This window comes from Platalea leucorodia (assembly GCF_965183815.1).
Source record: "Platalea leucorodia genome assembly, chromosome: 3".
Taxonomy (NCBI): Eukaryota; Metazoa; Chordata; class Aves; order Pelecaniformes; family Threskiornithidae; genus Platalea; species Platalea leucorodia.
The window spans coordinates 95,558,737-95,584,642 of NC_138825.1; the positions used below are offsets into that span (position 1 = coordinate 95,558,737).

At 39.4% G+C, this 25,906-nt stretch overlaps 1 protein-coding gene across 1 annotated transcript in view; it reads right to left on the reverse strand.

Annotated features, from left to right (window-relative positions):
- COL19A1 (collagen type XIX alpha 1 chain) overlaps positions 1-25,906 on the reverse strand; it is a gene marked incomplete at both ends in the record, with an annotated part of 202,906 nt that overhangs the window by 137,102 nt on the left and 39,898 nt on the right. Inside the window, one exon of the mRNA XM_082305887.1 lies at positions 19,380-19,433. Within this exon, the coding sequence (XP_082162013.1) occupies positions 19,380-19,433 (54 nt within the window). The remainder of the gene's footprint in view (positions 1-19,379; positions 19,434-25,906) is intronic.

The window sequence follows — 25,906 nt, forward strand, 5'->3', positions numbered from 1 at the left end:
GGTAACTATCCAAGCTGAGTAACATGGTAAACTTCATCTTCAATATTGGAATAAGCACTAGTTGGGCAAAAGAAAAAAAAAAAAAATCAATAGCTCTGAGTTGACAGCTGCAGACAATTCAATTCTGCATTTAATATCGGGCTTTCCAAGGAAGAGGTATAGTTAAAAACCTAGTACTATCTCATTTAGAATTAAAATATAAAATATTGCAGCTGTTTTCTTTTCCATTCCTTCTTAGCAAAGCTTGTTAAACAATTACAGACCTAGTGAGAACCAGGCTCTGTCACTGAAAGCTAACAATCACCCTCCCTTTACAGATTCATGAAATATGCCACCCTGAAGTACATTAATTTTGGTCTCAATAAATCTAAAGTTACTGAGCTAAGTTCTGTTAGAAGAATTCATCCATGCTCATATGACTTCAAGCGGGAGCTTAGAAGACTTATTAAAGGAATCTAAAATCAAATGCTTTCTCCATTCCATTCATGGGTCTTAATTCCTTGACAGAAGTTTGCCCTAGTAACTCGCACGCCATCCAATTCAGTTTTCTAGCCAAGCCAGAATTTAGCGACAAAAGAAAGTTTTGAAAGTTCACTCATGTGATTCCAAGCCAAGTAGAAGACAAATGCCTCACAGACACAAAAAAAGAACAAAGGAAAAACTCCAATCTCTCTTAACAACAGAAAGAGACAATAAAAGAACAATTACTCATCAAAATGATACAAGTAATTAAGCAAATAAATACAAAGCACTCATGATATACAACAATTAAAATACAGCTTAAAATAGCTTGTTAAAATGGCATTTTTCTAACACCACTCATGGCACAGTTTCCAACATCTTCCTTCCAGCTCCCCTCTGTAAAAATAGATGCTAGCATGCTGGGGAAAAATTCTAATTAATCATTACAAGTAATCCTTAGTCCTTCATTTTCTCCAGATTTACAACATGAATTCAGAAAAATTCTTCATAGTCTAATAGTTACCAGATAATACTATTTCATCTTCTCTGCTATACTGGATAGCCGTAAACTAGGAAAAAATACAAACCACATTCACTGTTTTTTTTTTGGGTTTTTTTTTTTGTTTGTTTTTTTTGTTTGTTTGTTTTTTGTTTTTTGTGGAGACAAGCCAGAGATGTTTTGTCTTGCACTGTTTAATCAGTGTTCTACAAATGATTATTCCTTCAACACATCAATGCAAAAATAACCTCCTACATCAATACTGATTCTTATTAAATCTAAAATGATTAACATTGTGGTTGCTTTAACTATTTCGGAAACATGCAGTGTATTTATAACCCGGATTCTTAATGTATTTATCATTTATTGATTTTGCAGTTTGTAATTGCACTGCAACACCCTATAAAATTAGGGATTCACTTTATAGAGAAAGGTTTTCAACACAGAGTAAGATGCATGATATGTGTACTTCACAACTTTCTTAGAATGCATTTATATTAATTTGTATACCTTGACTTCCACAGTTAGCTATTTTTCTCCCTAAATAAGATATTTTCACATTAAAAAAGATTTAAAAAAACCGAGAGACTATCTTAACATACAAGTATGTGAACTTTATTCAGCGCATTGGTTACTTGTACTACCAAACAATACAGTGCCAAAAATGAATTAGGTATCACATTAACTAATCATAAAAAAAAGAGTTGAGAGAGACTTGTATCAATCACTTAGAATGTGTTTTGCTATTTAGAACATTTTAGTCATTAACATATTTTATAATGGCAAACATACTGGAACTTCATGAGATTCTCTTCAAGACTAGGAAAGAGAAACAATTGCTGTAAAATATTTTAAACGTTTTTAAATTTTGTAGAATCATATCTGCAAAAACACCCAAAAAACAAGAAGCAGTCAGATGCTTCTCTGTCCTCAATATGAAGAACAAACATTTTTCCTTTTATTCTTAAATTTACTGGGGCACTGCCAGGAGCTTGATTTACAGAATAGACTTGGTACTCCAGGGTTACTAGCAAGGAAACTCATCTTAATAGAAGTAAAATCAGTGCGGTCAAACACTACTTACTGTTTTGATAATTTATGGATATGTGCCTTCCATTACCCTGAGTATGCCAGACCCTTGGAATAATCTAATAGCCCAGTGTTTTAAAATGAGGACAACTATTTTTAGCACTGCAGAAATGGAGCGGAATGTTCAACAACGTACTGTCAGAGGGCTCGGCAGCATCCTCCCCATGGAGCACGTACCGAGCCAGACCAGAGCCACCAGCGGGGGCACAGCCTCTCATTTAACAAATAAAAAAACCCACACCAATTATACTCCATTACATGACACCTTCCTTAGCCTACTGGAATATTGCCTTGTTTCTTTAAACAGGCTCTTGTTAATGGTTAGGATCACCTGATAGAATATTAATTACATAAAAATGCATTCAGCTGATATTTACTAAGGCTTACCCCACGAATCTCCTGGATTAGTCATGTCAGGAAGTTTCTGCTAAACGTTATGACATTTTGGTTTCACTGCATCTGCTGATCCTTTTGTTCCCACTTGGTTACTGCTGAACTACCAGTATGCAGCACGTGCTGGGCCTCAAAGGCCCAAATCAGTGCTACTCTTGAGGCAAACTTGACCCATGTGAGCAAGCATAAGATCCTCCCTTAAAATAACCTAACGAAGACAGGGCTTGGGACAGGAAAACAATTTGTTTCCTTTGCTCTGTCCTGCTTCCACAGCAGCCCCAGCAGAGCAGGTATGCCATGGTTCACCCAAGGGGCTGAGGGCTGGTCAGAAGACTCTTGTTATCCTCGTGATCAAGGCTCCTGTTGCTTTTTTATGCAGCTGCTCAAGAGAAGGGAAAATGAGAACAGCCCTACTAGAAAGACATCATCTGAGCTCAGAAGGCATCCATTTTTCCTCATTCCTAACCCTTCCCGATACCCATCTTTGGGACAAGTCTGACTTGCCTATCCATTCAGACACCTAGAAGTTAATACATTCCAGATTAGATGACGCTTGAAAATTTAGGTTTCAGTGCTTTGGAAGTGAACTAATGAATCAGCAGCCAGAGGCAGCTCAGAGCTTCAGAGAACATGGTCACAGGGCTCCTTACTCCAGACTGCACTCTCTTTAGTTGGCATTGCTTCCTTTTTCACTATTAGCATGTCTTAAAAAGCATGCAACTCCCACAATTTGTATATTCAAATACATAAAGGACACATATTTTACAAATAAATTGCATAGGTTAAAAGTTTGTTTCTATATTTTGCTCCCACAAATTATTTTCATTTAACATGAGAAGTCAGAGAAGTTGTTCTGAAAAACCTGAGAACAAAGGATCGCTCCATTTATTTTCATGCAGAACTACAGGCCTGCACATTTTCTTTTTTTTCTACAGAAAACTGATAACGAACTGACTGAAGCCTTTATGATAGATATCAAGGGGTGGTTTTTATACCATCAACAAAAATATCAGCAGAAGCAGAGCCTCTGCTGTTAGTAGATGTTCTTTCTGCTTTTGGCAAATACAAGTGGCATTCACCGCTATCACACGTCCTTGAAGAAGTGACAACTGCCGCCTTCTTGACCTTCTTCATCAGGAAGTGACTCCTCAGCCCAGAAGGCACGCTTCCAGTCACCACTCTTAAATGCCACCAGTTTCAAACAGAACAGAACCGGACTGCAAGAAACTAAACAGCAAATAGAAGAGAAAAATGAAGGCAGAATGTATTATCAGCACATAAGCAGGGCCTCGGATAGTTTATGTTTAGTTCCTAGTTGTGCTGCAGAGTTGTGTGTAACCTATAACAGGTGATTTACACCTCTTTCTCCTCCTCTCCCTCCTACAGTATTTTTTTTTTTTTAAGAGGGAACTCCTTAGCATCCCTTCGGCTGGGGCTGCACGGCTAGAAGGCGCGTCCCCTGGGTGGTGGATAGGGGATCCCTCTCTGGAGGGTGCACCGGATAAAATTGAAGAAGGTGCCGCGAACCAACGCAGCCTAAGGGAAGGCCACCCTGACAGAAAAACCACTGGCCCTCCAAGTCATGGGGGTTGGGCAGGAGGCCAACTACCTCCTCCCGGAAAAAAAATAAAAAGTTGCAGAAACGACGAGCATCAACTCAGAGATGGAGAAAATCAGTAATGAAGTGAGGAGGAGGAGATGGAACTGGATCGGTCATGTCTTGAGGAAAAAACCAACAGAAGACTGCGCTGTGGCCCTTGGGACTCCAGAGCACGCAGCCGCAGACCGATCGAAGTGGAAGAATTATGTTCGCGCCTTGTGTGCCTCCTGGCACTGAGAGAATTCAGATTCAGACTCCTTAGCATCTGTGGAGCCCTCAGGGGCTGTAATGATGGAGCTTTACAAGGAAGGGGAAAGTTCTAGGCAGTGCGGAAGAGCAGTGGAACAGGAAAGCTTCCCCTCATTTTGTCTCGCTGTGTTCTGAAGGGCTTTTACAATTTTTTGTTTCTCTGCTTTTCAGACTGCATCAAATGACCCAACTACCACCTTTTTTTAATGGCCCACCGCCCAGTTACGTTCCTTAGTAAGACGGGTAAGAAGTATACCATACTTTACTACTGATAGAAGTGGGTAATGTTACAAATTTTTTTTTTTTTACATTGTTATTTAAAAATGCAGTGCAGACATGAATTGAACATGGGCTTGAAAACAATCCAGTTCAGTTGACCTACAACATCATACAGACGGCATGAAGAAAATGCAAACGAAAACCATGAGAAAACTTCCTGTAGAGTACTGATAATAAGCAAACAGGCTTTCTGGCTGCAACAGGTTCTCAAAGATTCATAACCTCTTATGGATGAACAATTTAGAAAATTAAGTCTAGCCAGTTGGATATTTCTATCATCTGAAGCAACACAGCAGAAAAAATTTTGAAGCGATCTTATACTCATGGACAACTGATAGATTTTTGTAACTATGTTTTTTCCCTTACAGTAGATCTGTCAAAAGAAAAATTGCTTGACTTACACATCATCTATTGATTTATTGTTAACCCAGTCATAACATGGCATAAAAGCAAATCTAAACCCTATTAAAGTTTCAACAGAACTGGAAATTCATCTCATTGGCCTTGCTAAAATAATATTTGAAATGTAATAATGTTAAGTATCACTTAAAAAGCATTCTCCGATATTAATGAATTGCTGAAGTCTTTTCAAAATAATAAAATATATTACAACTATTCTACTCACCATAATAACTGGAGCCCCAAGTTTATATTAGGAAGGTAAAACAGCATAGGTCAACCTCTTAGATGTCAGAGGCCATTCTTTACTGCATGAATTATTATTATTATTATCATCATCATCATCATCGTCATCATCATCCACTTCCATAATCCAAAGATTATGGTACAAATGTCAGTTTACACTAACAAAGATCTGTCCCACAGTCTATTAACCCCTATTAAGTCTAGTGTCTAAGCATACACATATGAAAAGCAAAAAAGCAGTAGCAAAACTAAGGACTTAAGATGAATTAAAAATAAGTAGACAACATATAGGCTGGCATTTCCAATCTAGGAACTAACTCAGATCAGTGCTTGTTCTGAAATACCATGTGCTTGTGTAGCTACAAACTTCCTATAAACTATGGGTAAAGTAAAGTAGTTAAGGATACAGTTTCCATGTCTCCATTGACACCCAGAAGTTTAAGACTTTCCCAGGAAATGTATCTCTTCACTTCAAAACCAATGACTTTTGACATTTGACATATTTCGGAGATGGGCTAGTATTTGGATGAAGAGGATATACCAACCACATATCTAGGACTCCAACAGACAGTTCCCCACCTGTGACTCCAGGATCAGCCGATCTAGTGTCAGCACAGGAGCTCTGAGAGCTGCTCCCTAAAGGTAAGTCTCCAGGTGTACCCCATTACTATCAATTCTGAGCAGCTCTGTAGGTAACAGTGGCACCTCAGCCTAGCAGAGTTGTAACTTTTCAGTCCCTTTTCTTAACCTCTTCGAGGCTTATTAACCTACTCCATATCCTATGTCTGGGATGCCTGACAGAAAGAAGCTAGTCCGCTATCTGAGGGACACAGGCTCTCTGCATGAGTTTTTAATCATCCTTTCACTAAAACCCAATGTTTATTTAGAGAATCAACATTACTCTGACAGCCATTTCTCTGGCTGCATTCCTTTCTCATTCTTCCGACGGTTCAGCAGAAGTACTGCCAGTACACGATATACTACAGGGTGGTATTTCTTCTGGCTATTTCACAACATTGGCATTATAACCCTGTCACTGTGAATAGCTACGCATTTTTGTTAACGGTTCCTGAAATCTCACCTTCCACCTCATAGATTTGATACTGGAAAAGAAAAATGCTCAGACTAAAGCATGAAGAAATTGCAGGGCAGGGGGAAGAAAAACTGGCCCTAGTCACTGTTACATTACACATCCTACTGACTAAGGCTCTGAGAGTTCACATTAATCAAAACCGATTTGTAAGAGCATCTTGATACTCTACTATTTATACTGCTGGTTTTGCCAGCAGAGTTGCTATCACAGCAGTGACTAACAAATGCCACAAAGATCATAGTTTCTTCCAGTCACAGTTATTTAAACAAAACAAAATCCCCAAAGTGCAATTAAACAAACAGACCATCATTGACACAATCTCTCTCTAATTTTGCAGAGTGCTATTACGTAGCTTACAACAAAATCAGTAAGGAATAGCATTGTATACTATTTATTCTCATCTGTCAAGTAGTCTCCCGCCTTCTCTCTTCTCTTGCAGCCTTGGGTGCATCTCTGTCAATACTGTAGGCTCCTCTGGGCAGGGAATTTCTTTTACTACACTGTACAAGAAAGTCCCAAGACCTTCTCATGTTAAGGGAAGACACATGAACACAGCATGTAACAGCTATACCCTAGCAGGCTGGCATTCTCCTTCCATGCCTTTTCTTTGAGGGACTTTTCATTCTAACAAATGGGCAGCTAAATAAACATTTCTTGAGATCTTACTGTCAATAGCTATAAAGAAAAAGTTGTACATCCCGCACGCATAAAGGTAACAGGTTACAACTACTAAATAAACTTAACTATGGATCAATTTCTCCCATTAGGTGCCTGCCTTAATGATGTTATCTTCATTTGTAAGGGAAAATCAGAACTGCCACACATAACAAAAAGGGAGCATAGTGAAAGGGGCGTTAATTCTGAAGAAAAAGCATCAGCTGACTAGCTTCTCAGTATCTGTAAAAAAAAAAAAAATCTGGCTTGTGTGAGGTACTTGTTAAATACAAATCAAACACCTGTCAACCAGCTGGGCTGCGTGTGTCACTGCTGAGCCATCTGCAGAAACACACCCCACACCAGTTGCTTTACTTAGCGTGGCCTGGGAACAAGAATCCATTAGACAGAAAGTCAACAGTGGAATTAGCAGCACTTTTTCTTTTAGTGCCCTTCCACTTACTTGTTTGACTTCTTGTGTTTCTATTTTTGGGAGCCTCATGCCAGAGCAACAGTGCTGACTGCTGATTAGACAAGACTTGGCCCAGCCTCAGCATGTCATGTTGATTTAATCGATTCAGACTTGAAACATACAGTATGAATCTTAGGTGTTGATAAATATTAGCTAGCAGTGGGAATTAAAAAAAAAAAAAAAAAATCCTGTTTTTCAATACCTATGAATGATTTTACTAAATAATAAATAAATTAATAAAATTTTACTTTTTTTAATAAAAAGCAGGTTTTTTGTCCAACAACTTGGTATCTACAAATGAAAAAAAAAAGCAATTTACATGCAATTTGGAATATAAAATTTACATTATAATTTCTAAGTTTTGGGGGGGAAGAAGTATATTCATTGACACTAAAAATTCACATGTTAGCTGGATTTATTGAAATAATTATATGACTAATACAATTCACCCACCAAAAAAAGGGCAGAGAAGAGTTAATAGTTAATAGGTCACAAGTCACAGCAGCCAACAGTATTATCAGCAGCCAACAGTATTATCTTTAACCTCTGTACAATTTGTACTACATACACATTTTCTATTACATGAGGCTAACAATCCTTTTTTTAAATTTCAGGCACTACTTGTAATAGAAGTTGTTAGCCATGGAGAAAATACTGTGGGACAAAATACCGCTGTATAGAAACTAAATAAATTGCACTAAGTTATTAATTTTTAAATTATCCTAATATAGATCAATGATTCATCAGGTCTGAAATCTAGTATTTGGTGAAGTTCAATATCTAACTCCTCAAAAGAAAACAAACAAACCTAAGCAAAACGTGTCAGACAAGCTGTACAACGCTGCAGTGCAGTGAGAAAGTTCCTTCCTCTCCAATTAGTCCATCTCCTGCAACACGCTGCTGCCAACTTTTACAATGCTAAGTCTTGCAATAACGGGTATTTTTCTTAAAGCTCTACTTTCCGATGGGATGTGAAAAGCTCAGAATATTAATTTCAAAACCTACAGTCTCTAGCCCTCGCAGCTGAAGGAGGGGGCAGGGGGGAAGAAATCTATGTGCCACAGAAACCTCACAGAAAGAACCCAATAAATATAATTTAAGAACAATTGAAGAAAAATCCTCAAGCCTCCCCCCGCCCTTTCAAAGTCTGTAAGGTCCTGACTGAGGCTTTTCAAACATAGTTAAGAATCCCAGAGCCAGGCAGGCTTACAGCTAGAGTATTCATGAATCTCTGATTAAGGAACAAAGAGCTGCATTTAACGACCGCATTATTTAACAACCGCGTTGTTTTTTACTTCCACGTTACATAACACGCTAACAAAAGCCTGTCCTGCCTGGCAGCGTGCCACCCTCAGTTCTGCTCCCAGCAGCCCAGACCCCTACAAAATGGACGGTGACCTCCGGTTTCTTTGGCCACACCTCACATCACAATAGCGGCCGCTGCACGGCGGGCCCCCGTGACTGGCCGCGTTCTGCTGGTTATTACCGTTTCACTGCAAATACCAGAGGGTATACCCTTCCACCCCCACTCTTATCTCACCAGTGTCACTCGCCTGAAGGAGCCCATGGCTTTGATGCCAAGCAATGCAAGCATTAGCGTCTGGCTCCCAAAACGCATTTGCACTTTTGTTCTACTGAGACGTACTAATCTGATTTTGAGGGAAACCACAAGAGGACAGAAGACAATGCCACGACTTTCCTCAAATGGGTTAGCTCACAGACTGAAGCATAAATTTTTTGCCTCAAAACCCAATAATTCTTTAATTAAAAATGAAGTCTCTGCTCACCAACGGTACACAACATACAGCGGTCAGCAGCACCATTCCCTCCAGAATGGAAATAACACCCAAGCAGTGTCACTGCACGCAAGGTAATTTGATTCCACGGAGCTTTCTACCGAGCACCGAACTGAACTGCTGTCGTTTAGCTTTAGGAATTGAAAAACCAGGGAGCTCAACAGTTCCTGGAGTTGTGAACTGCAAAAATCACCTAATAAGGCAAAAATAAGTCAGCACAGCAGACAGCTCGCTGGAATCAAATTTATGATCAAAGGCTATTCAAAACACTTCCTTGTAACGCAAAGAAGCGAGCGAAAGCAAGCAAGCAAGAACTATACATGCTGAAGTAATGAAACAAGTTTGGAAAACATAACGGTCTAAAGTGTATTTGCTCCTGATTTTTAGAAAGTGTATTCATGCATCAGAAAGCTATAGAGAGCTACTATTTTCATGTTCATCCATCTCTTAAAATCAGATGTGTGCTAACTATACACAAAGATATCACTGAAAACACAAAAAGAATACAAGAAACCTATACCAAATTTGTTGCTGTAATAGGTGTCCAACTGCCTCATTTTCAATGGCCAGCAATTCCCAAACTCAAGGCTTCAAAGCAGTGGTAATAAAGTTTACAACTGTAAAACCACTGTCTTTCTTTTTTGAGGCTGATCTATTTACTTCTTTACCGATACGTAAAATCTAGTTTTAAAAAGTTTGCACCATATTTCCTATTAAAATGTTTCAGCTTTACATTCTTATGGCTCACAATTCTCCTACTTTGAAAAGCTTTCTGATGTCAAATACTTTTTCCTATATTATTGATTATAGTTTTTATCTCTGTTGGAGACTGCAGAGTAAAGCAGTACAAGAATTTTTCAAATGCTGCATAACTTGCACAATTTATGTCCATACCTGATCTAAAAATATTGACATATAACTGATTAGCAGTGACAGGAGCTCAGAAATTGGATGATGGTACCGAACGAAAGACAGACAAACTGAGTAAGATGGCTTTAAGCAGTACCTATCCAGTGTTCCACATGCATTTTTGGAAGCTTTCTCAGAGATGCTGATGAGCTACTTCAGAAATATCCTGACCCCTGTCAAGGATCTGTACAGCATATGAAATGTGGAAGGCACTGTGTCCAGAGATCTTTCGAGACAGCTGCAAGGAAAAGACTGCATTACTGTAAGCTCAACACCAATGCCTCCTCAGATGTGTACATTTGCATGAGTGATTGATGCTCCAGAAGCATATGCTGAACTGGCATAATAGGCCATCCATGGCTCTTCTACAAAGTCAAATATGCCTTGGAAAATTCTAGACAGGGTTTCCATGATCTAGCTGGAGCAATGAGGAGAGCAGGTTAATGGTCACAAGGACCTTCATGATGGCATGATTCGATTTGGATGTACATTTAACAAGTTTCTGGTTGTGGATTTTATGACATAGCTGGCCCTGAAGACCTGACCCTGGAGTAACTTAGTACGGAGATGGGTATTAAAAGCATCTCTGAAAGTAATTTGAATTCATACGCTATACTAGTATATAATTTTTTTTTTCCAAAATTATAAATTAATATATGTATATTTAAATCACGTTGGAAAACAAAGCACTGGACATTTCTAAGCCATGTTTTATATTAAGCCTCTGAATTCAATTTCTTCTTAAAAAAATAATCTTACAATGCAGCAGTTTTCAAACTCATTTTCTCAGGTACCACTAAGGGAAAGGGCAGCGCTTCCACCAGGCAATGCAAAGTAGGCTGCTCAGGAAGTGTTAACATGCCATTTTCATGCAGCACGCAAACCACAAATATGGTATCTATATCATGTTTTGGGAACCCTTTTACTAATCATTTCCTTACCTGTACCAAATACAGAGAGAACTCCATTACAAAAGGGTAATCAAATTTAACACAAATAAAATCATCAATGTTAGGTTTCAGAGTCAGTTAAAACTGAAGACAGCACACTGATAATGAACTTGAGAAAACTGAAAGCTACAGATAACCATCTCATACAGTTAAATGAGAAAAACACCACCACGAACAGCTTTATATATTCTAGTCCTGTTATCTTCTAGCTTGCAAAATATGTGAGTTCATGTACACTTTGTTGGGCCATCATCACAAATACATGCAAGTAAACAAAAGAAGGAACAATCCATTTACAGATACCTACTGCGCAGTTTCACGTAAACCTAATCTCATTTTCATGACTCTTGGAGTACAAATAGCACTCGAACAGTTGGTAGAGTTCTTAAAATGTACACTCAGTTTTTTTCTCTAGTCTGACTTTGAATGTAAATCTAGAGTTGTGTAGTGATAAACATTGTTTTTATTCACATAAGCATTTATTTCTCCTTTCAGCCTGTCTAAACTGTTTATTTTACTAATACACTGCGGGAGCACCCATACAGTGCAGTAGCAAATGCACAGCATATTGAATATTTCACTGTTTCTTCAGGCTTATTGAGAAAAACCAGCTATTTTAAAAAACTTATTCAATATATTTACTATTTTAGGATGTCTGTTCATAATCTAGATTGCAAAAAATTAGTGCAAAAAACTACAACAGTAAAGCTAAGCCATTTGAAAGTCAAGTTTTAAAAGTGAATGGTGTCACAAGTATTTCACAAAATGTAGTTTAAGAGACATTCACTATGAATTGTATACCATGAACCATAAGAAAGCAATTAGTATGGAGGTTTGGATAAAGGGGGAACAGACAAAAACAGTTTTCTGAATTACACTTCTGGCCACAAGAGTTTTATTTTTCAGAATGTAGTGACTGAGAAAGAAGAAAAATATTTTCATAATAGAAAAACATAGACAAATATGGAATTGCGAAGAACAGAGCCAATTACTTACCTTCAGCAGCTTGAGTCCCTGATGGCCTTGCTGCCACCAGCACGTTCTCAGAAGCTTAAGAGCTTCTCGGCCAGCAGGGCCCATACACACGTAAGCCATAACTCCCCAAGAGGCTTAGTACTTTGTATCAAAGTACATGCCATGGTGGCAACCTGTCTCTCAGAACCAGGAACACTCCCGCTAAACTTTCAAGTACGCAGAGATCGTCCACCCCCTAAAATGTGATATGCCAAGACAGTCAAGAGGTTCATCTTGACTGCTAAGGCATCACAGACCAGCAGAAAAGGAAAAAACAAAACAAAACAAAAAGCCCCCCAAACAAACAGGACTACATCACCTAGCATCCAGGACATAAACTTTTAATTTGGAGCTTCATTGTCATGGCATTATAGACCCAGAAGCAAAGAGAAGGAAAGGACTTGAGTTACTTGGCTGAGTGACACAAGGAGTGCAGGAAACTATAGAGAGGCAAATCAAACCCAGCTTGTTCAAGTTTACAAAAAGCTCAGGAAAGGAAAGGGACAGAATGAACTCCCTGTAAACGAGAACAAAAAGATCTGGCAGCTTCCTCCTCCTGCCTCCCCCAAAGGGTCTAAGAACACGTTTTTAAGGCTGGAATATTTCATCTTCTAGTCATGGTTCAAAGTGTACACCTTCTTAAGTTGTCAGACTATTTGGAAGGCCTAGAAGTATACTACAAAAGGAGGATCCAACACACGGTATGTTTAGTGCAAAGTCTAATTGTTTCCTGGGCTGGAAGAGCGGAGAGACGAACCCTGTTCTCTCCTGATGCAAAATGCATAGCAGTGAAGTTAACCATCCTTATCTGTACCAATCCCCCAGTAAGTGCTATGGAAAGGACCCGCACAAATGCAACCTGCGCGGAAGTAGTAAGACACTGTGACTTCAGTAAAGGAGAAGCCTGTGGGTCTCACCAGCAGGAGAGTCCTCTCATCATTTCAGTATGACAGGAACACTAGGAAAATAATCAAACATTTTTAATAGGAATACTTCCCAGCAGAGTATCAACCTTGCTCAGATTACACCAGTGGTGTGACCCTGCACACAGCAATGGTGTGTGAAGACCATTCTTAATGGCAGAGCAATCAGTTCTTGTTGTCATAATGAGGTTAGTCTAACTGCTAGATCAGGATTGCTTAACTTGTAGAGCCTGATTTGCAGCAGATAGGCGACTGTCATCCTACACCTTAGAGCACTCCAGTCACCTCAAACCTCCGCTTCAGGGACAGATTTAATTTCTCAGGCCATACAGCCAGCACTCTGGCTGCAATCCAATTATACTAAATGGCTTCGGAAGTGTGTCCAGAGACAATTTCACTTGCTAATCACCAAAGAGTAAGTAGGCTAACACAGTGCTTCCCTTGACATGTGTTTCTTCTGTCCACACAGACTTTGCTGAACACCTCCAGAAGGCCAAGGCGTAAGGTCTCACATGCATAGTGATTCTGATTTACCACAACATTCCAGTTCTTGTATCATGATTTGACAGATACCTTGAAGAAGTGTCCCCAGAAGGTTGAGCTACAAATCAGTCCTGATTGCAGGAAGATGATCATGGCAATGTATTCCATATCTTCTGGTAGTCTACAAATGAAGCGAGTTTCCTTCCAAGGAAGGACTACCGCCCTCTTGTTTTTTATAACTATAAACTAACACCACAGAACTCTCTCCTCTGATACTCTCAAGCATTTCTTCTGTTGCCCTAAGTAGGATCTACTATTTAAAAAATATCTCTTAAGACAGCTCCCTGAAAAAGGACAGGGATGAAGGAACTAGGTAGGCAGACATCCAATAGAGAGTCATATATGTGATGGTGTCCACGATCTACTGTGTTGTGACTTCAGGGACCTGAGGTAAGGCTCCACAGGGACTGCATTTGATACTTGAATCTCCAGATTGGTCATCAGCACTGTCACACTGGCTGCTTTTGCCCTGACAGCAGATGAGATGACAGGCACATTGTAGTATGTTGCCAGTCAGTGGAAACCTCATTTTTTACTTTGGCAGCTTATAAGAACCGCAGTAGAAAAATCAGCAAAACTGCAGAATGATGGCCTGCATGCTCATCTATTTTCTTTTGGGTGTTAAGGTTATTCTTATGTGACCCTAGAGTCATCAAGACTTAAAACTTTGCTCTCCATATTAGCCCACAGCAGGTCCAGCCTCTCAAATGGCAAGAACCTCCCAGAAGTCTACATCACTTAGATCTGCACCTATTAGCAAATACAACTGTGGCAAAACCACTGCAGCATTTAGTGAATGGGAAATTATGTTGTCAGCAATAACATGTCTTACAAATGACAGAAGGCCAAGTATCACATTTGAAGACAGATTGAAGATATGTGAGGTACACAACCTATTTTCACACTTTAGATCCCTGAAAGTCAAGGCCATATATGAAGCCTTAAAGATTTCTCGCCATTTACACAGATCTTGAAAATTAAGTCTATGACCATGGAGCGTTTTCCTGGGAGATTCTTCTGGTAAGATTCTCTCAAGCAATAAAGCACATTGAATAGGATTATTCTAACTTAAGTTTTTCACTACAATGTCAGGTATGTTGGAGCTAATCAATTCTACAGAAACAGGCCTTCTAATAGTCAAGTTTATCTCATTTAAGGTAAACTTCTAAAATAGGTCAAACGAATTAATATAGTTGCTTACTCATAGCAACACGAGTAAGATCTGCCACGTATTTATTCATAGAATCACATTATGGTTTGGGTTGCAAGGGACCTTAAAGATCATCTAGTTCCAACCCTCCTGCCATGGGCAGGGACACCTTCCACTAGACCACGTTGCTCAAAGCCCCATCCAACTTGGCCTTGAACACTTCCAGAGATGGGGCATCCACAACTTCTCTGGGTAACCTGTTCCAGTGCCTCACCACCTTCACAGTGAAGAATTTCTTCCTTTTATCTAATCTAAATCTCCTCTCTTTCTGCTTAAAGCCATTACCCCTTGTCCTATCACTACATGCCCTTGTAAAAAGTCCCTCTTCTTGTAGCTTTCTTGTAGGCCCCCTTCAGGTACTGGAGGGCTGCTATAAGGTCTCCCCAGAGCCTTCTCTTCTCTGGGCTGAACAACCCCAACTCTCTCAGCCTGTCTTCATAGGAAAGGTGCTCCAGCCCTCTGAGCATCTTTGTGGCCCTGCTCTGGACTCACTCCAACAGGTCCATGTCCTTCTTATGCTGGGGGCCCCAGAGCTGGATGCAGTACTCCAGGTGGGGCCTCACGAGAGCGGAGTAGAGGGGAAGAATCACCTCCCTTGACCTGCTGGCCACACTTCTTATTATGCAGCCCAGGATACGGTTGGCTTTCTGAGCTGCAATTACACATTGCTGGGTCACATAGAGCTTCTCATCAACCAACACCCTCAAGTCCTCCTCCTCAGGGCTGCCCTCAGTCCATTCTCCACTTAACCTGTATTTGTGCTTGGGATTGCCCCGACCCATGTGCAGGACCTTGCACTTGGCCTTATTGAACTTCATGAGGTTTGCACAGGCCCACCTCTCCAGCCTGTCAAGGTCCCTCTGGATGGCATCCCTTCCCTCCAGCATATCGACTGCACCACACACCTTGGTGTCGTTGGTAAACTTGCTGAGGGTGCACTTGATCCCACTGTCCATGTCGCCCACAAAGATGTTAAACAGTGCCGGTCCCAATACTGACCCCCAAGTAATGCCACTCGTCACAGATCTCCACTTGGACATTGAGCTGTTGACCACAACCGTTTGAGTGCAACCACCCAGTCAATATCTTATCCACCGAGTGTTCCATCCGTCGAATCCATGTCTCTCCAATTTAGAGACAAGGATGTTGTGTGGGACAGTGTCAAACACTTTGCACAAATCCAGGAATACGATATCTGTTGCTCTTCCCTTATCCAATGCTGTAACCCCATTGTAGAAGGCCACCAAATTTGTCAGGCATGATTTGCCCTTAGTGAAGCCATGTCGGCTGTCACCAATCACCTCCTTATTTTCCATGTGCCTTAGCACAGTTTCCAGGAGGATCTGCTCCATGATATTGCCAGGAGCAAAGGTGAGACTGACTGGCCTGTAGTTCCCCGGGTCTTCTTCTTTCCCCTTCTTCTTCTTTCCCCTTCTTCTTCTTTCCCCTTTCCTCTTCTTCCTTTTTTAAAAATGGGGGTTATGTTTCCCCTTTTCCAGTCAGTGGAAACTTCACCGGACTCCCATGACTTCTCAAATACGATGGACAGTGGCTTAGCAACTTCATCCGCCAGTTATTTGCTGAACCATTCCCCAGGGAAAGAAGTATGAACAATGGAGTATTGCAGTGGATAGTTTTTGGGTGTATCAGAAAGAGCCCCTCTGCTCTTTAAACCTCAAACTGCATTTACATAAAAAATAATTGTATGGTTTCTTTTTTTAATTTCTAACTAGTGACTCAGGGGGCACATCTGCACAAAGCTCAGAAAAATACAGGGCAGAAAAATGTAAAAATAGCCATACCAGTCAAACAAATATAACATCTCCAACAAAGATAATGCATATTGAAGGGTTTAAGAGTATAAACAAAGAGCAGTAGCTCTGAGAATGCTCTCCCAGCATTGCACAGTCTGCACTTCAACTTCCTGAAATGTAGGAGATGACTTTGTATATAATAGTGCTTAGAGTATTTTTATTCCTTTACTTTGTTCAGTTGTCTTTGAATCTAGGTACATTTTTAGCATACAGAACATCCCAGAAAAAGGAGCACAAAAATAACAGACGCATGCAAATTTACATAGCTCGTGGTGCATCAACTGAGAGACAGAGCATGTTAACACCATTCACAACACGAGGAAAATAAAGTGATTCTACCTCCAGAAAGGAGCTAATAATTCCATACAGCACTGTACTACTCTGCATAGACATGACAGCTCTGGCTAGCAGAAGCTGGGTGGCTGGATCTCAGTTTCTTCATCTAGCTATGCATGTACAAAATAGTTTGTTTTCCTTTTTTTTTTAAACAAACAAACAAACAAACAAACAACTTTTGGTTTTGCCAGTTTCAGATTCCACAGTAGTTCTTTTTTAATTTGCAACAACGGTATGGCTTTTATGTAGTCTGAATTAAAAGAGTTATGATGTTCAGGAAAAGTACAGTGTCTTGATATTAAATATGATCTGACTGTTGAGCCTTACTCAAACTAACAGGAGCTTTGGGATTTGGCCTGACAATGAATCTGCAAGGCGCTAAGCAAAAAAACCCCAAACAGTATTAACCATGGAAACTGTAATAATAACTTGTACTGGAAAAGCAATGTAGTCTGGTAATTTTGAAGAAAGATAACATCAGAGAAGGAGCTACAGAAAGAGCCAAGGGAAAACACAGCTTCACTCTAGATCAATCTCATTCAATCTACAATGTTTTATAACAACTCTTTCCATTAATTCACATCTGGGAGCACAGTAAAGTAAAAACTGTCTAGCTGGATCAAATCAAAGGTTTCTCTGGTCCAGTATGTGACTACAGTTGTGGCAACAACAGATGCCTACAGAAAAGTATAACAACAGGGCAACCATAAAGACTTCTCCAGTGGGTTTCCCAGACTTCAGCATCCTGGAGCTCAAGAACTTTCAGACAAACAGCAGTGTCTGTCTGACATATCCCAAGGATTTTTATTGCATCAACTTTCTAATAAATTTTCAGACTGTTTAAATCCTGTGGCAGAGTGTTCAAATTGTAATCATGTAGTAGGAAGAGTGAGCCCTTTCTATCCTTTTTGAACTTGCTACCGGATAGGTTTGACACTCTAGTTCACACACTGAAAAGGAAAGTGAAGTAAATAAATAAATCCCTATTAATATTTTCTGTTCCATTCATGATTGTACAGAGCACAGAATAGGACATATTTCATCTCAGTTGTGCCTTTTTCAAATTCAAGTTCACATTGTCACACCTTAATTGGAAGATGCCCAATGCTCTTGATCACTCTTGACACCTCCTCTGAACCTTTTCCAGTAATATTAGGTCCACTTTGAGATGTGGGAACCAGAACCATGTATATCATTCAAGATGCAGTACAACACAGTTTCATTAATTATAGTGACATTAAGATGCCTTTCCTTTGTTCCCTATTCTCTTCCTAATCATTCCTAAATTCCATTTGTTTATTTGACTAGTACTTAACAGTGAATGGATGTTTTCACTGATCTGTAATTCCAAGATCACTTTCCTGAACAGTAATAGCTAGTCCAGAGTCTGACATGAAACGTTTGCTTTATTTTTCCTCTTCATCTGCATCTCTTCATTATTACTTTCTCTGAGTTTTACATACCACTTTATGATTCAGTCCCTCAACATTGCAAAGTCCTTTGAACATCTTTGCAGACTGCTCTCCATTTTTCTACCACATATAACTTAGCATCAGCAGCAAATATCGTTATTTTAACTCATGTCTTTGGTAACATTATATATCTACCTCCCATTTTTAACAACACACAATTTGAGACAGAAATAGTAAGTAAAAACAAAAGATAGTTTCATAATACTATATCCTGTTAATTACAGATTTTAAACCTGACAGTTGAAGTGAAAATCTGCTTTTTTTCAGCACTTAAAAATCTGGCTAATTACAAAATAAACCAAACCCTCTGCCATTCCTAAAATGTTGCATACATATGAAAGCAGCATGTCAACCAATAAAACACAATAGTGAAATTCCGAGCCTCTCACAGCAACAGCTGCCTTTTAAAGACATACTTGTTTATGGCACTGAAAGAACAGAAACTTGAAGTACACAATGAAATAGAACCTAAATTGACAGAACTGAGGGTTGAGGACTTAAATCATGATGCTAAAGATACCACTGAAATAAAAAAAAAAAAAAAAAAAAAAAAATATCAGTAATCTGCACTACCACGTATCTAGAGAGTTTAATTCATTTATATATTAATTGGCTTCCACATATACGCAGAAAATCCACTACTATTTCAACTGTTACTATGCAACAGAAAAAAATCACAACAGGCCAAATGATTAGAAACTCCAGCAACACGCTGTTTCCTCAGTGTTATGAGGGCTGTCTTCCCTACTGAAGACGTTGGATATGAGACTAGTAGACTTCCTCTAATACAGGTAACTAGCTCTGAACTCAATAAATGTGTACAACTGCCTTAATTCGCACACTAACATCCTGAAGAGAAGTTAATTTTCTAACAGAAGTGTTCTATTCTCCCATTTCTGTACATAATTACAGATAAGCCATTGACATAATGAACGCTTCCCCTGAGTCAAACTACATATCAATACACACGAACATACCTTTTCGCCAGGAAGACCAGCAACACCATCCTGTCCTTTCGTGCCCATTTCACCCTACAAAACAAATTATTCGGTTAGAAGTTCTAAAGACGTCTGAAGTTAACAACAACTACTCAGGTCATATCTGATTCAACAGAAAAGCACCTTCTACCCTGTTTTTGTCATGCTTCTTTATGAAGAAAATATCACTGGTTTGAAAAGAATTAACTATCAAATTATTCTTTGAGAGAAGGGGTAGCACGAAGAAGCAAAAGAGACATTTACAGAAATAATTGGTTGCTAAAATAGGTTGTAAACCTAGGTATGGAGTCCAAATCTAAAGCTGCAAACCCAAAAGCCCCTGCTGAGAAATTAGTGCCCAAAACCTCTAAACTCACAAAGTGCACAACTTTTCAAATAGCAGGATCCTGGAAACTCATAATTCTTATATTCAGCATATGTAGAAACTTCTCAGTATCAGGCAAAGTTCATCAGTTTAGTCAATAAGCCCACTCTGCAGTAACAAGTATCAGTTTCTCATGATCTTCCCAAATAGGATACACACACAGTGCTGCAGTGACTTCTTTTTATTCTGTTACGTATAGGACAGGAGATGCTTAACTCAACAGCATAGAAGAAAGGCTTTGCCTAGGCCACAGAAAGTACATATTCGGTGCCCTCCGCAGCCCTGAGTCCTCCCAGCCTGTACCCCTGCGTGCCTGGACCGCTGATGCCTGCCAGCACATTGGTGGTCATGGGATCTAAAGTTGTTCCAAAGTTCACAAGAGGAACATTAGGAACTGCACAAGTGAACCGCATCCCAGCAGCCTGGTGTCTTTCCCGAGAGCAAGGAGACCAGGTTCCTATCTGGATGACCGTTCCTGCATTTTACATGAGACTATCCCCAAGTAAAGTGCATAACCATTTCTTAAATTACAACCTAAGTCTCTCCATGAGGTTTAAAGTGATTTTAATTAATGTAGTTATGGTACAATAACATCAACTAGGTATCCCAGAACTCAGTATCAGAATACAAACCCTGCTGTAAAGATTTAAAAAAAAAAAAAAAAAAAAAAAGGCGAACAAAACCAAACAAAACAAACCACAAAAAAACCCACCAAAGCCAAAAATTTGGAGAGCTTCATAGACAGAATACTGCAGTACCTTTTACCCTCTCAGTGTAAACGTAATACCTCTGTTCTGAAATGAAGTTATTAACCTTTCTGAAGTTAAGAAACGAGCAGTAAGATTGGCAAGAAGTACATAACAACAGTATTTGCTATATCCCAGAACGGCCATTATAAAGCATTTAATCCCTGGTAAAGGAAGGATTTACAATATATGCTTTTCCTCAGCATTCCCTCTAGGCTGGCATGCAGCAGCTGCTGACTCAGCACACTGTACTCCGAGGTGCTTAAGTCTCCTTATGCTCTACCCAGGGAGCCTATGGATCGGATCCAGGGCCCTGGATGGCAGTCTCAGCTAAGTTCTGAGAATTCAATATTTTTGCCTCTAGCCAAGGGAAAAAAGGAGAAAACAACAACAACAACAACAACAAAAAAACCCCAACAAACCACCAAAGAACCCCCAAAACTCAAAGTGCTACAGGTCAGGTTTCCTCGTTACCTTTTTCTAAAAGCAGAATGATGTGTCCTAATTACTGTCACCATAATTTTGAAATAAGCTGTCATACCCTAATACTATTGTTGTTGCTTCTTGCCTACCATAAAACTTACCTACCTTCCTTGCCCCCCATTTTAATTTCTTAACAACTATTCACAGAAACCATCATGAAATAACTGCATGCACACAGCCTGGCTCAAAACTCTTTTGTTTATAACGCGTAGGCTAAGCAAATCAATCAAAATGAGTGACTCTTGTGCAGAGTACTATTCCAGCCCTAAGTTGAAACCACTGCTCAGAAGCAACAATGTTCTGGAGGAGCGTATGAGCCATCTCCTATGTCCTTTTTATTCAAATATTGGAAGCGTCCTTAGCTCTATCTCAAAAGCAGACCAAAATCCCGTGCGTGCAAATAGCATGAACCCACTGGCACTATGAGAGAGAAAGAAGCAGGGCTGGCCCCTGGTTACCTTATCTAATCACACACAGAGCGGCTCTTATCTATGCACGCTCTGTTCCCTTATGCCACGTGCCAGTATTTTAATAGACCAGAACCACTTTGTTACATTCAGCAGTGTATTTTTATATACTGTATAGTCTAAAATTACACAGCCTGCTACACACCAGGAAGCCTTTAGCATATGTGACTTACTAGTGAATTAACCAAGGTGTGCTTACACTTCTGTTCCACTAACTGCAGACAGACTCCCCACCCTGAAGACAATTATTTTCCACTGCAAATTAGATCATGAAGTTATGCTTCTATCCTGTAATTGTGATTTTAATAACCACAGCCTGAAAGGTTCTAGTTTTTCATGCTGTTATTCAACGAGTTTAAAGATCAGATACTATAGGTTGTATAACCTATAACAGCATTCACATAGGCAACATGACAGAATAATAAAAAAAAGAGCAAATGCATTTTTAAATTCTTTTTGCTTGGTTTTTTTTTAATGGCATTGTTCTTTGCTTCTGCAGATCTCAGTGTCCTTCACAAAAGTGAAAAGGCATTCTTTTCTCTTTCTTACATAGTAGATGCCAAAAGTATAGAAATGCAATGAAAAAACAGGGTTCCTGACCATCAAGCCTACATCTAAATAAATCTCTTTTATGCCTTAACAAGAGCATTCTAACTCCCGACACACACTGCAATTGAGCTTTTTAAGTTTATGTAAATAAATTAGTAAGAATGGGAGTAAAGAATCACATTTGCTTAGAATTACCAGAGCCAACAGAAATATATGCTGCCAGAAGAACAATTTAAGCTGGTGAATACTAGCAGTACAATGCTGGCGTTTATAGGTTATGAGGTACTCTCAGTGTAACAACGTTCAAAGGTAGTACTGTGAGCTTTAAGTCTACTGTTAGGATTTTCTACTAAGGGTAGCAGTGAAAACCCTTTTCACCTGAGCACAAGATTGAATAAACTATTTAAGCCATAGCACATTTTTCAAAAGGTGATCTCTTGCAAACAATAGGATGGCTACTATATTTGTGACAATGTTTATTTTGGTAAAGTCATAAGCAGACAGGGTGGAAATTCAGCAGGCTGGGGGGGGGGGGAGAAAAAGCTCCTTTCAACTTTCCGTAAAGCCAAGCCAAACTAAATTCTTAAAAAGAGATTGCAGACAGCAAACATGCTGCTTTCCACTGATACCAATCAGCTTTCTATCTGAAGTGGAAACAATTTTGCACATCTGAGACCACCTGCAGTATTACACTTGTGAACATTTTTTTACATTAATGATTCAGAGAGTTTCAAAAGCACTTGACCTTTACCTCTTTGCACCATGCAACCTTTATTCAATGCATCTGTTGTAGAATTAGAAATGATATGCTAGCAGCAGACACAAAATACAGTACCTTGATTCCTATACCACACATTACTATTGAAGATTCATGTACAGCAAAGACAGCCTAGAGCCAAATGTGGTGATAGAGAGAATGACAAAGTGATAATTATTTAAGTTAACATAGTCCGTTCTCGTATAAAACCAAAACCCATTCTTTTAAAGAAGTATTTCATTTAAACACTTTATTTTGTCCCTGAAATTGCAAATCTATTTAAAATACATTTACACTGTGATATGGAGTGGGATTAATTCGACTCAATATTTGCGAAAACAAAGTCTACAATAAATTTTAAGAGGAGGAAAATATTCTCAGCAGGGTTCTGTACTAACCAGGTACAGATGACTATTTCAATACTACGGTAAAAGCAAATGCACTTAATAAACAGAAAGAATGACACTAACGTGGCCTAGAGCACACACTGCTAAAGTACTGCATTACAACATTGCTCGTCTACAATGTGGACATACTAGTTCAGATAAAATGAGTAACCTACATCGGTTGTAAAAACACTCCTTAACCAAAATCAGTTTTGGTTTTGTAAGACTGATTAAGTAAATTAGCTTTTCCGGTTTTCATCTCTGCATGGTTATGTGTGCCAATAGCATCAGAAATGTCCAGGTAAGAAAATGCGTATTATTATCAAGAAAGAAATACCAGCACACTGAAGAGAGCTGTTCCCAGCAGACAGTGTACTGGCAGGGTTTCCAAAAGCAATAAAGTGGAAGGTGAAAGAGGTAATGTAGAGAACTCATCCTTTATACTAGATCCATCATCTCTATGATTAATGTCAGAGGCAGTCCCTGTAAGAAATTATGTAAACTAAAATTTAAAACTTAGATCTACAGACAGGTAAACAGTTCTCATGATTATCAAACGGTGATAGAAGTATTTAGACCTGGGGGAAAAAAAAAACCTCATTAGGAACTTTTAGTTAATGAATACAATAAATTCAAATTTGGAGAATTTGCCAAGGGTGAGAAAGAAAACTCATCCCAAAGGTGGCATCATTGCAGGGTTTCCCTGGCACTGGGGGAGAAGCAGGGAATATTACAGCCCAGGAAGTATCATCCCTGTTATTCCCAGTAGAAGCCCCCAGCCATGTGCTGACTCGACAGTGCAGAGGCTCAGCCTCCCCGTGGCCTGAGCTGGGTGTCACTGGTTTAACTCCTGCGCTGGGACCAGTGACTGCTGCCTCCCCTGCTCCAGCTTCAGCTCTGGGGTGGCCCCGCTGGGGAAGGGTGACAGCCCCCAACCCTCTGAGCACCTCAGAGGGCTGAGGACTCACTGCCACCCTCTCCACTCCCCCTTGAGGAGGACTTAAACTGCCATCCTCAGGACTGAGATGAATACTGGAACGGTGAATATAGTGACATAGAAAAGAGGTATATATTTAAGACTTTTTATAAAGAAAACGAATTAAACTGTGTTACTAGTGATGTTCGTCCTTATTAATTTGATAACTTGGACTATTAGATGGTTAAAACATTAAGTACGACTACCAATAAATTCTTAGCTCCATACGCATGGAGCATTCCCTTCTGCCCATGATAAGATTTTAATCTACCAAGTACACTGGCAATTCCTGACTTTGTCATCAGTGCCAGCCAGCCATATTTTGCGCCAAATTTTTCTTTTTCATGCATTCCAGCTTCTAGGTCCCTATCAATAACCTCTGCAACAAAAATCAGACCAGAAAGGAACCATTCTCAAGGCTGCGTAACACAATAGATATGCCTTAGGTGGAATCAAGTGGACCTGGGTTATAAGAGGAATGACAGAGGAGGAGGAAAGGAAGACTAGCAAGGAAGATAGGCAGAAAGAGCAGTCAGACACCTCATTTGTTCCCCATGAGTTCTTTTTTTCTTATCATTCTATTACAAATATTTTCCTAGTGCAACAATATATTGCATAAACCTATCTCTACCAATCCTAAAATAGCCTTTTAAATGTCTTTTTCCTCAAGTAAAATTTTAATTAATGAAGCTCACTTGAATAGCAATAAATTTCTCCATGGTGTGCATCAACAGGCACTTTAATGTTTGAAAGCACTCTGCCTCGGGCTTTCTGCTCCCTGCTGTACTTACAGCATTAACTAATGACCTACTAACACAGCTTGGAATGGTTTAATAGTATATCGAAATATTTAATTCTTTTTGGATTTAAATTCAAAATCTTTCGTGGGCACTAAGTTTGCTTAAAGGAAACAAAAAAAAAAAAAGATAACATACAATTACTTTTTTTAGCCTCTTTGATAGAGAAAATTAGTTTGTATATTTAGTATATATGCAATCATTCCAATTACTGCGATCCATATTCTGTCTTTCTGAAGAATTTCTACATATTGAAGACAAAACAGGACCTTCATATCATGATCAAAAGACATTTGCTAACAACGAACATATTTGTAGGAGTCCGAGTAGCTATATACCATGCTGAAGCAGCAGAAATTGCTTCCAAAACAGAAAACAGTAAATTTCTCACTCAGCTCAGCAGAAGAGGAAACCTAGCTCTACAGAACAGGTATCAAAATGTGTTAAATCACAGGAGACTTCTACCTGACTTGTGACCACTCGAAACTTGTGAAATACACTGTGCTAAGAATCAAGCTACTGTGAGAGTAACACAGTATATTATTCAGGGATAACCTAAACTGTACACTTGACTGGTGCTGCTTCTTGGTTTACATCCAACGGGAAAAAGCTATCAGGCAGTCCAAAAAGCGTGTTTCAAGGGCAGAGATCAGTGAGCAGCGAACAAAGTTGGTCCTGGTGACTTTTTGAGTCTTAATTATTAAAGTACAGGAGGTTATCCCTTGCTGCAGATAGCTGCAGAAGCTGATCTGCCAGCAAATAAAATCCTGCAGAGCAAACATCCCTGGATCCAAGCTTGCACAGGAACTGAAAGGGACAGGGACTACTGCCCTTGAGGCAGTTTTTGCTACAGTGTAAGGGTCTATGGTACCAAACTGAACAGTCTGGTCATTCAAGATGGGAGACAGTCTTGAAACTGAGCAGCTTCTTCACCCCCAAAGCACCAGAGATAATACTTATATTGTTGAGTGAAGAACTGTC